Genomic DNA, 12,350 nt, shown 5'->3' with positions numbered 1-12,350 from the left:
GGAGGGGAAGAATGAAGGGGAGTAAGTCAGAAGGGGAGACGAACCATGAGAGACAATGGACTCCGAAAAACAAACTGAGGGTTCTAGAGGGGAGGGGGGGAGGGGGATGGGTTATCCTGGTGATGGGTATTAAAGAGGGCACGTTCTGCGTGGAGCACTGGGTGTTATGAACAAACAATGAATCATGGAACACTACACCAAAAACTAATGATGTATGGTGATTAACATAACAATAAAAAATTAAAATATAAAAAACAGGTTCTGGAGATCTGTTGCACAACAATGTGAATATACTTAAAGCGACTAAACTATACGCTTAGAATTGGTTATGGTGGGGACTTTTATGTTATGAGTATTTTCCACAATTAAAAACTGTGTTAATAAAATAATTTTAATTTCCCAGAAGGAGCGTGTCACTGCATTGGGAGATTTCCAGCTGGGGAAAGTGACCTCGGAGAGAGACTCAAAATCTTGCTATCGATGTCATTTAATTAAAGAAGCTTTGAGAGCCTGCCCCAGAAAAAGAAGCAATTGTGACAGAATTTTCTTTTCACATTCATGTTTTTTGTCATTTTGAATAAACACCGCATCGAAGAGCTTCTATACTAGATATATTCCTTTACCATATTTAAATATTCAAAAGTCATTCGCATAACACTGTAGCACAGGATTTAACAGAATAGCAAAATATCATATAAAAATAAATGAAAAGCTTTCATATCCACATGGAAAGGACTTCTCACACATACGGACGGACGTGTGTAAGGTAAGTGCTCCTCATAATCTCTTCATAGATTTGCCCCTCCTTACTGCTCTGATCGGACCCCAGAACCACCCCAGGCGGGGCACATAGAAGCAGCCTCTCCACACCTCTCCACCGACCATTCAGGGCAGGTGTGGCCAAAGCGCAGGCTGGTCAGGGCACAGAGACAACTCGGGCTGGGAAAACCAGCTCCAGACAGTGTGCGTGAGACGTGATGGCAGCTTAGCCTGGTTTCCAGGTGTGGACCCTTCCAGGCCAGAATCACGCACTGTTTTCAAAATTGGGATTCTTGGGATATATGTCACCGGGCGAGAAGTTCAGAATCTCATCCAAGGAAGGGCCTTCATCCTCTGGAGCAATTTCGGACTCGAACATCTGCTGCAGCAGGGCGTCCATGGTCCTGTACTCTGCGAGGAAGGAGAAAGGCACGTGGAGCTCGCATGTGTTGGAGTTGGAAGGGAGCAGCCCGGGCAGAGCTTGGCTTTCTGGAAGGATGGCTCCTGAGTCAAATACAATGCTCTAAGCACAGCTAGCCAAACAATCTTTGAAAGAAAGGATGAAGAAGTCAGAAAAGAACCACTCATCTCTGCTGGTGTGGACTCTACGGAGCTCCACAACCAGGCAAGGCCCTGGAGACCAAGGAGCAGGTCTTCCCTGAAGGACGGAGGAGGGTAACTCCTGGTAGGGGCGTCCTGCTCGTGCCACTGCTCCTAGAATCTACGCTGTGCTCCTCATTCTGAGTTAAGTGCAGGCGCCCCGGCCAAGGCCCAAAGTGACAGTCAGGTTGCTCTGGGTTACTCAGCCCACCGCTGATTCATGGAGAATAAAGCCCTTTAGACTAAGTTGTGAAGGGCCCCCATGCCCTGGGCACAGAGTGAGGCCCTGGGGATACCACCGGAGGCAAAAAGACAGGGCCCAGCACACACGGAGCTTCAAGTCTACAAGGAAGACAGATGGTGATCAAACTGTCACTCGACGACAAAACGGCATGCGGCCGGCACGGCGGGTCAGATCTGCATTCTGGAAACACCTCACCAGCTGCAGTGAGGAGCATGGATTAGAAGAAGTTTTGCATTGGGTTGAAACTTACTTTTTGATGCAATTCTGAAGTACAATCCTTTCAAAGCCTCCCTTTTGTCGTCTCCGTCATCCCCACTAAAGCCACTGCCCTTGGTGTCCATGTTATCAACGAGCTTCCCGTCCTGCGTTTCTTCTCTTCAAGGAAGAAGAGACATGAACAGGGTCAGGTCCCTCAGCTGAGTCCCTCATGCGTCCTCCCAGCCATGGCCCCGTGGCACCGTCCGGCCACATCGAGGGGTCTCCTCTGGTCAGTGAGGGTCCCTGAGGATGGCACACAGGCCCATGATGGACGCCATGGGGCACTGAGGAAGTGAACGTGGCCGGTGAGTGACGACACCAGAGGGAACCCACTACTCACTCTTGGATTCCCACTCCAAGCTCTTGAATCTTCTTCTCGATGGCAGTTTCGACTTCACTCTTTTCTAAGGAGTACGCCACAAAAAATGCCTCCAAGATGAACGCTATGAAAATACTGAGAAAGGGTGAGGGGTAAGGGTGTGAGCCGTGGTCCAGGCAACAGGGGATCCTCGTTCCAAAGAGTGTCTGAGCCGAAACAGGAAGGCAAATAGTTGCAAAGACAACACAACGCGGAGGGGAGAAATGACAGACGCAACATCTCTCAAGGATTGGACACAACTTGCCAATCTTCTGGTATAACTTACTTAAACAGTGGATATTAAAAAGAAAATATGGTTTCTTTTTTTTTTAAAGATTTTATTTATTTATTTATTTATTTATTTATTTATTTATTTGGGAGAGAGAATGAGAGAGAGAAAGAGAGAGAGAGAGAGAGCATGAGAGGGGGGAAGGTCAGAGGGAGAAGCAGACTCCCCGCTGAGCAGGGAGCCCGATGTGGGACTCGATCCCAGGACTCCGGGATCATGACCTGAGCCGAAGGCAGTCGCTGAACCAACTGAGCCACCCAGGCGCCCAAAATGGTTTCTTTCTAGGGGAAGCTTAAGCCAAATACTTGCTGGTAAACAGTTCTCCATGAATATCTCAAGTTTCTGCACAGCCCAGGTGGTCTGAGCAAAGGCACTGAGGGCCAACTTAGGGCTGTTTGTCTATGGAGACATCCCAAGATGGAAAGCTCAGCGATTGCCCCCCCCCCCCCGACCGAGTCCAGGATAACAAAGGTAAAGAGCTCACCTTGCCCTCCCTGGGGATCTGCTTACATTCCAGGTGAAACTAAAGTCCCTCTCTCTCTCTCCACAGGGGAGGACAGACAAGCCCCAGCAGCCCTCTCTAAGATCAGTTCCCTTCTTTCGGGGTTCCCTCCTGCACTCGCACTCCAGCTGGTGCTCGCCACCCTGCTCGGTGGGGACAAAGTTTCGGGAAACTGACACAAAGTATTGCGCTGCTGCCGATTTTGCCACAAGTAATAAACTTTGTCTCCGACCCAAGGTGCCGTGCTTTCTGTCCGTGCCTCTCCGGGCTGGCTGGCAAGTAGGGGAGACTCAGACCCTTCACCATTTCCGACGTTAACAGCGATGACGATGGAGCCCAGGGCCCCCACAACCTCCGCTTGCTCCTGAGAGGAGAGCGGCAGAAATACCCCCGCCCCTGCTGGTCCCAGCGCTCCGGCAACCTCTGCAGGAGCCACCCAGAGAGGCGTTTCTCTCTTGTTCCCTCTACGTCTTCCACCAGCCTGTGTAAGGACAAGCAGGCCTGACGGGAGCTACGCACGGGCTTTCTTCCCCTCCCCTCCCCTCCCTCGGCCAGGATTCTCGAGTCATTCTGGAGCCAAAGTCAGTACAACGGTGGCCAGCCCACCTCGGGCCTGGTGTGACAAGGAAGGCACAGGTACTGGGCTGTCCCCCCAAAAATGGCAGGCCCCAGGCTGTGAGAGGGGTACGACAACTGGAAAACCTCTCTGGAAGACCATTCCAGCCATCAAGGGTACTTAGGCTCGGGTCCCAGGAGGAACCAAGGAGCTAGAATCAGAGATGGTGGAACAGAAGCTCTTCCAAGTGGTCGGATGTCACAGCACCTCTCAAACAGTGACTGAGGCCTCTCCTGGAAGAGGGGCCAGGACAGACCAGGGGCACAGTGCTGTCCCACCTGTGCAAGGACAGGGACGGACCAGAGAGGGACAACTAGGGAACTGACTCTGAGGCTCTGAGAAGCCACCAGATGGCTGGATTTAAGCAGAGGGTGAACGGTACACTCAGGGATGCTCTCAAGGGTTTCAGTCTGGGTGGGGAAGGGGAGGGAGAATGGCCGGGACCCTAGGGTCCTTCTGACCCAAACAACTTACGGGACTATGAGGCATGTATCCTATACAGATGTGCACTGGCAGACAATGATAAACACAAGTGCGAGCAAAAGTCAGACCAAGGGAGAGGGGAGGAGACGTGGACTTGCCAACGGGGCAGGAGTCAACTCACTTGACGATGAGAATGACGACCACAACATGGAAGCTGATGAAGTACAGCTTTGCCGCCTGGTGAGTCACAAGGGCAAAGCCGCCTGCGAGGAGTACGCAGCTAAGGAACCAAACCTTCGGGGAGCTCGGCAGGTGCCCTGGATGTTCCCGAAAGTTCCTCTGGGCGCCCCACCCCCACCCCACCCCACCCCAGGGAGCAGGCAGCCCCTGGGAGTCGGACGCCTTCGCAGAAAGGATATTGTGCCACTGGTTAACCACCGTGAGCTCCATCAGCACAATGAACGAGGAGGCCAGGTCGTTGAAGTTATTCTTGCAGTACCTGTCCCGGGCAAATGCTGAGTCTTTCAAGGCTGGGTTCCCACACACCAGAGCATCGGGGGTGGTGAAATTTGGGTCGAAGAACCGGACTTTGCCGTGGAATGCTTCCATCCCGATGATGGCAAACACGTAGTAGACCACCTGTGATGGGCAGCCCTGGTCAGCAGGGGGCGCGTGGAGCTGCAGCATCACGGGGCCAGGACCGTGCCAGAGACGCTGGAGGACTGTGGACATGGGTCACCCCGGCAGAAAGGGATGCTACTCTGATTCCGGGGTGGCTGCCCTCCCCAACCCAGGCCCAAGCAGTGTCAGGGTGGGGAGGGAGGGGTGGACGCAGAGGGACAGAAGACACGGCCGGCGGGACCACACCGCGACCTCTCCCATGGGCTAACAGAGTCAAAAACAAAGCTGCTGGGCAAGTTAGTGGCTTGAGTACTAAATAAACAATGGTTGGTCCTCTAAAAAAAATAATATAATAAAGTTGTATCTTTACCCTGTTTTTTTATAGGAAAAGAAATTCCAAAAGTACCATAAGGTCAAATGCAAAAAACAAACCAGGGAGGAATTGGAAAAAGAAAAAATTGAGTAAGAAAAGGCCCCACTACGTGTGACTATAAAAGTTAAAAGATTTTAAAATAATCTATAAAATAAAAGATTAGCAAATAGGACTATATAATTAATTTAAATTTTTATACAGCCCCCCAAATATACAACAAAAATCCTTTATGCAGGAAAAAAAAAAAAAAAACTCAAAAAACAAGTGATGGAGAAGGAAAAGTAATTCCACTGTAAAAATCTTACCAACAGCCTATTTCCTTAACTGGCAAAACACTCCTGCAAATCCTATTTAAAAACGAATAGAAGAATAGGCCAAGGGTATGAACACACTGTTTACCGAAAAATAAGCGCGAGTGCCCAAAAGAACCTGGAGAAGACACTCCGCCTCATGAAACATGACAGAAGTGCACGTCGGAGCAGCCTAGTGCAATTCTCTCCCCCAGACTGGAAGACAGGGCAATGATTCGGAAACCCCAGCTGCGGGGGAGAGGGGGGCGGCAGAGAGACAGCCTGTGACACGCTGTCGTCTGGGATACACGGGGAGCGTGCGTTCGGAAGGCCACGTGCCACCATCCACTGAGGTCTGAACACATTTCCCCTCTGACCTCGCAGCGCCGTGCCCAGGGCTGTATCCAGTGGGAACGGAAGCACTAAAATGCAGGTACAAGAACGGCCCTCCCCACATCACTTGTAATGGCCAAAAGGTGACAGCACCCAGTGGTCTGTCAGTAGAGGGGCTGGTCGGTTGTGTTCTGGAGTCTTCCCTCCTTTTATTTTTATTTTTTATTTTATTTTTTTAAAGATTTTATTTATTTATTTGTCCGAGAGAGAAGGCACAAGAAGGGGCGGCAGGCAGAGGCAGAGGGAGAGGCAGGCTCCCCGCCGAGCAGGGAGCCCGATGTGGGACTCAATTCCAGGACCCTGGGATCATGACCTGAGCCGAAGGCAGACGCTTAACTGACTGAGCCACCCAGGCGTCCCCGTGGGACACTTTTAATCACAGCAGAGCCAACACGATATGTGTGTCCTCCAGGACATATGACAAAGATATCAGGTGGAAGAAAGTTAGGCAACATTGTGTGTGGATTGTTCCATCTGACTAAACAATAAGCCAGACACATACAGGCATGTCTGGGGTATACTTGTTGTATACATAGAGATATTTAGGAAGAGTAACAGGAAACTTTTAGCAATGGTTGTCTCCGGGAAAGACGCATGTGGGGAATGGAAAGGGGTGACCTGAAGTCAGCCTTCCATTCTTCGGTAAAATGGGATTTCTTACCATGATAACAGAAAAGCGAAGCGAGGGCCCTGTGGCAGAGTGACCACATATCTGAGCCCCTCATTCACAGCGTGGGACCTCTCCTGAGCGGGAGGCGCCAGCACCTCGAAGCCCCGGGTGGCTGTGTTCTCACCCTGGGGATGTGAGGAGCAGGTGGGCTCTAGCCACAAGCAGAACAAAGAAGGATCTGAGGCCTCACAGCCATGAGCCAGAAGGAGCCTACACCCCCCGAGAAGCATCCGCTAGCCAGGCAGGCAGACCCACCTAGCCCGTGGGTAACAAAGAAACCACGACTGAGTTAACCCACTGAAGTTGTGGTGTCTATCACAGTAGCCGGTGAACCTTAACTGCTATATGCCCAGTGTTTCCCGACCCTGGATATTTCTAAAAAGGACGACAAGAAACCAGTGAGTCTCATTTACTTAATCTCCCTTTCTTTTCCTCACTCCAAATAAGGCTTACCGAGAGCGGCCAAGCATGAACACCTTACCACTTATTCACGTAGAACTGGCCACAAGAACAAGCCACTTACCAAGACGAGTCCACCAAACGTCAGTATCGTGGGACCGATGTTAATTAAGGTGGTCACGATAAGCCGGAATCTAAGATGAAACAAAGTTTCTAGCACACGACGGCAGGAGGGAAGCCGTGAGGTAAAACTGACACCACACCAAGCAGGTTTGGTTTCATATCCCTTCCCCCGGGGCCTGGACCTGTTCCTGACACACCGTCAGGAATTTGCCCATTTAGCTGTACGCCCCTGGGGAGTCACTCAACCTCTCTGAGCTTCACTGTCATCACCGGTGAACAAAGGATAATAAAGGCCCCTATATCAAGGGTGGCAGGAGGAATTTCACAAGACAATGGATGGCACACTCGGGAGCATCAGTGGCCCCCACGGCCACCGCTATGCAGTCACGCGCAGCGTGCACGGCGAGGGAAGGGGCCACGGGGACTAAAGCGATGGACAGAACCCTGCCCTCGGGGAGCTGCCACCTGAGTGCTCTTCACCATCTTCGCTGGCTTCCCTCCCCACCCCGAGAGAGCGCTGGGTCCTCCAGGAGAGGTACATTTGGGGCTCCTAATGGGATGTGTTGACTGATCTGAGGCAGGAGTGGTTTCTGGCAGGCTCCAGCGGGGGAACCACCCGAGGGCACGTCGCTCCCTCTTTACCTCTGAATGCTGGCAATGATCCGTAAGAGCCGGAGGATCCTCAATATCAAGACGATATCCAGTATCTGCTGACTGTTGTATTTTCTTGCTAGAAAGAAAAAGCACAATCATTTAACATTCCGTTTTGTGAGTGCCTCTGGCTTGTCCCTTCTATTCAGTGAGGTCTGAGACTCTGTGGGTTCAGGAGGAGATTCGGCTTCCCTTCCAGAGCCCGGACAGTAGCTCCGGGCAGTGAGGAGTTAAGTGCTGCCTTGAATGGCTCACCCCCACCCCCCAGCAAAGCCAAGCCACCCCAGGCCTTCCCTCCCAGCCCTGAGCTAGAGAATCCTGAGAGTCGGTGTAGACTTCAGGCCGTCTTTAAGAAATGACTGTGGATCAGGTTCTACAGAACACATTTCTACAAGCCCTTCTTCCCCCAACATTCCTTTCATAGAGTCCTGTTAAGCTGCACCACGTCTAAACAACGCCCCCTGCCGTCTACCGGAAGGAGTGTGCGCGGTGGTGGTGGCGGGAGGTGCGGGTGCAGCCAGGGCAGGCCGACACAAGAGGGCAGTGGACCAGGGATGATGCAGGGTTCCAACTGCGGCTGGACCTCCGGGGGGCGGGCAAGACGGGCAGGGGGGTCAAAGCATGGAGGTTAAGCCACGAGACTGAGGGCAGTTTTGGAGAGGAGATGACCAGGTCAGTATCTGGTGTGATGGATGAATACAAATGCAATTAATATACAGCTAAACACAAACAAAACTACCAGCCCTCTCCAAAACATGGAACACTTCTACTAATTCTCTTGTGTCTCCACTGCCCCATCCCAAACGCCTTCCTGGTGTACAAGTTCAACAAAGACTACACATACACACTGAATGCATGATCCCAGGAGGTGGCGAAGCCGAGAGCCCATGGCACTGACCTGACTGAATGGTGGTGTTGGCCACAGTGACCACCAGGGCCGCGATGATGATCAGCGTGTCAAACCTAACAGTGCAGAAGCAAAGTTGGTGAAGGATACAACTGATCCCGAGAAAACTCCAAATCCAGTATCTTATGCAAAGCAATGAACCAACCATGAAACTGATTACTGTAACTTTTAGAACAATGGAGACGAAGCAAGAAACACCACATTTGAATGATCCAATGATCATTCCCTGGCCGCTCCAGTGAACCACCCAAGGGAATCTGTAGCAATCAGCCAATTCTTATCACTTTGTCTTCCAAAATAACTATATCCTTGCAAGAATACTTTGGCACATTTTTCAGAATATACAGTAAAATTCTCTCTTGGCATTAATTTTACTAAGTCCATTGTAACTTTTTAGTTAAAGGGGACAATATCCATCATAGCGTTACTTGTCTTTCTGACAACAGTGCCAAAGCACCGGACAAGACTAGCTAGTTCCCCTTTGGCCACATGCGTATCCTAGGGAGCTTCCCGGCACCGAGAGCAGTGATCACAGAGATCCAACCCTGGCAACGTGTGCACTACATAAGACAGGCTTGTGTGTGCCCTGTGTCTTTGTGTCCTGCACTGAGGTGGTCTGCAGCACGCGGGTGATGGTTCGAGACCAGGAGGTACCTAGCCTGGAGAAGAAAGAGGCCACAGGTGACACATCCGTGTAGGAAAGAGCTTGTTAACGATCTCATCATCCAAGCATACACATTCCAAGTTCTCTGATAAAAAGACTAGGGAGTGGGCCGAGGGAGCTATGGAAGGGCCTCATTGGGTATGATATTCCAAGATCCTTTCCAAACCCAGGATGCCACGATCTGTGATTCTAATTTTAGCTAGAGTCGGTTCAAACTGACATCATAAAATAACAGCTTCGTCAGACCCATATGTTCCCACACCCCCAAGATTTCATGATAAGATGCCCCAAAACTAGGCAGCTGGAGCTTGGGAAAACTACAAGGAGATTCCCCAAACTGACAGAAACCTCCCCGCCGACTTTGCCCACGGCCTCTGCCCCACCCCCTCCCAGAACACACATGCTCACCAGTTCCAGAACTGTTTCTTGCCAAAATAGGCTCTGGGCTCGTATGTGTACAGTTTCAGGAGAATTTCAATAATATAGAGAGAAAGGAAAAGCCACTCTGCATAGGAAATGAAGGGGTTTTTCTCATCCAGAGCGATGAATATGGCATTTATTAGAATGATGACATCATAAACCCAGACAAAGATCCTGCCGTGAGAGAAAAAAGAGGAGATCCTGTCATCCCACGTTTTAGGGAAAGGAGCACGTTCAGAGCCTTTTAGGGGGTACTTTGTTCCCGACGATGTGATGACTATGAGATGCCCCCCAACCCCCATCCCGCCAACATGCACACACGTGCACACTCGTGACTCAAGTAAGTAAATGGTCCAGCATGGCCAGGGTCCTGAAATTCACCTGCCTCCCCCTGAGACTGGCGCAGTCCTTCCGGCCAAGGAGAAAATGAAGACTCAGTGACCAGGGGGTGCAGGTGGGGAATAGAGGCATGGTTTTCCCGGGTCCCCCTCTGGGGGCACAGTACCTGGATCAGATGAAAGCTTAGGCAGAAATGGGGCAAGGAGAAGGTTTAGGGCTTAGCATGGGATCATGACACCTCTAGTACTTGTCCCTAGAAAATTAACATCCTTAACTAAGAAAGCTTCTGAAAACCTCTTCACCCCTAATGCACACAAGCCTTCCAGGGGACTGACATGTCCATCTTCCTCACCGAGTCTGGGGTGGAATGTATCAGAGCTGGGCTCTGTGGCAACTTTGCAATTACAGAGCAGGCTGCTCTGCTCAGGTACCTGTCCCCCGTGCTCCAGAGAAACCTGGCTGAACTCTAGGCATGGCCTTGGGAAGATAGGAGGGGCTGCTACCCCACTGTTCTCCGCGAGGCTGTAGACTAGGACCCTGGATGCCCCATGCGGACACACAAACTCCAGCACATGAAACACGTCAGTAATTCAAGGCTGGGATTAATGGGAAGAAGCGTCTACATAATGGGCTTTGATAAATACCAAATATGGGCAGCTAATACGGTGTGCCCACATCACAGGCTGAGCCACTTTCCGGGACTTCTGAACTATTCTCTTCTATGAAACACTAAATTCAAGGACAGCAAGAGGATGAGCCACTAATGACAGGGGCACTCCAGGCCACACATATGAAACCTAAGATCTCCAACCAGAATAAATGATTCTTTCTGGAGTCCACTTACTTGAGAATAAGAGAATTAATTGGCCTTCTTAACAACCTTTCTGATACCTCAAATTCATGAGTTTACCACAGACTTTACAAAGTCAGAGTGCCATATGTGAAATCAACTGCCTAATGACTTGGATGGGGCTAGAACCTTCTGATTGTAGAGAGCAGTCAGCTTCTCTGGCTCAGAGAGCACATCCAGTCTGTGGCTTGAGTATCTTAGTATATAGCGCAGAAGGAAGCATAATCGAGAAGCCTGTCCTTTTGGTTAAGGTCACACACAGCACGTCCAGAACGTTTTACAAGCCTCCCTGTGAAACCAAAAGCAGCAAGCAAGGGGCTGATTTATAGCTTCAATAATGAAATATATTCAGTCCAGACAGCATTTGCAAACTCCTCTATTTTTAAAGCAACTTGAGAAAAAAACAGCCCCATCTCACTTGCCTGTGCCGAACCATCCTCTGGACCAAGAGGCTTGCAGACGACTGGTATACCCGAGGCATCCACTCTTCCAGCGGGTGTCTCTTGATGTTGATGGTGACCACCTGAATGTTGAGGAGGTCAGCCAAGCGTAGAAAGTTCATTTTGTCTGCAATGTAAAAAAAAATTGATCCCAAATACACGGCCACTGTGACATTAAGGTTCAAAGGGTGATGCCAAGTCAGCGCAGACTCTTGTTTCTGCATTTCCTAGGTGAAGATCTGAAGCTTCAAAGGGTGAAGGCCCAAGGTCAAGGAGCCAGAAAGTGGCAGAGCCCCTCATCTGTCCTCACTAGACCTGCAGCCGACCCAAGGTGGTCAGCCCTAGCATGTGATTTTGCTAGTTCACAGAGGCCACTCCCTCACCCCCTGCCTTCCACCCAGCTTCCTCCTCACATGGGCCATCCCTGCTTTCAGTGTCTGCCTGACTTACCTTTCCAGCCTCAACTCCACCTCTCCTTCCTCTCCACCAAGCCTCCAAGGTAGGTGTAATCCACACCCTTCCCCTCAATCCCCTATCCTCTTCTCTGCCCACCCTCCCTCCCTGCCCCTTCTCAGAGATTCACTCAAACCCACAGTGTCCACAGCAAGTTGGCCACCAGCCAGGCCAAAGTTCCCTGGGTGCTTTCTTGACCAGCCTGGCCCCATGTGACTACTGAGCTGGTGTTCTCCAGACCCACCGAATGCCCGAGGTCACTACCCCACACACCTCTCCCCAACCAGACAGGTCGGATGCTGACCATGAGTCCACTTCCTGCTCTGTACAACTTAAAGAATTTCACCTCAAGGGATGAAATCAGAATGTGTAAAGAATATTGCTGCTTCCTAGCAAGTTCTTCTTACAACTTCTCTCCCAGGTTTCCTTGAAAACCAAGTTGAAGTTTAGAAACTTTAAAGAAGTTTGGAAAATTTAAAGAAAGCTGTTGAAAGAAATCATGGGGACGCCTAGGTGGCTCAGTCAGTTAAGCGTCTGCCTTCAGCTTGGGTCATGATCCCAGGGTCCTGGGATCGAGCCCCGCATCAGGCTCCCTGCTCACAGGGAGGCTGCTTCTCCCTCTGCCTGCAGCTCCCTCTGCTTGCGCTCTGTCTCTCTCTCAAATAAATAAATAAAATCTTAGAAAGAAACAAAACGAAAAGAAAGAAA

General features: G+C 50.6%; 1 protein-coding gene across 1 annotated transcript in view; it reads right to left on the bottom strand.

Annotated features, from left to right (window-relative positions):
• Positions 1-241: 241 nt before the first annotated feature.
• The window catches only part of LOC112820638 (two pore channel protein 2-like), a 36,631-nt gene continuing 24,522 nt past the window's right edge, over positions 242-12,350 (bottom strand). Inside the window, exons 10-19 of the mRNA XM_073896846.1 lie at positions 11,172-11,316; positions 9,549-9,734; positions 8,468-8,532; positions 7,561-7,648; positions 6,920-6,989; positions 4,477-4,688; positions 4,231-4,329; positions 2,202-2,315; positions 1,854-1,978; positions 242-1,170 (exon numbers count right to left, since the gene is read on the bottom strand). Coding sequence (XP_073752947.1) covers positions 1,025-1,170; positions 1,854-1,978; positions 2,202-2,315; positions 4,231-4,329; positions 4,477-4,688; positions 6,920-6,989; positions 7,561-7,648; positions 8,468-8,532; positions 9,549-9,734; positions 11,172-11,316 — 1,250 coding nt within the window. The 3' untranslated portion in view covers positions 242-1,024. The remainder of the gene's footprint in view (positions 1,171-1,853; positions 1,979-2,201; positions 2,316-4,230; positions 4,330-4,476; positions 4,689-6,919; positions 6,990-7,560; positions 7,649-8,467; positions 8,533-9,548; positions 9,735-11,171; positions 11,317-12,350) is intronic.

Source organism: Callorhinus ursinus, unplaced genomic scaffold, assembly GCF_003265705.2.
Source record: "Callorhinus ursinus isolate GAN/ISIS: 27379988/994484 unplaced genomic scaffold, GSC_fseal_2.0 scaffold10, whole genome shotgun sequence".
In the NCBI taxonomy this organism is placed as follows: Eukaryota; Metazoa; Chordata; class Mammalia; order Carnivora; family Otariidae; genus Callorhinus; species Callorhinus ursinus.
Note: the sequence above shows the minus strand (reverse complement) of the source record. Positions and strands in the feature narration are given on the sequence as shown.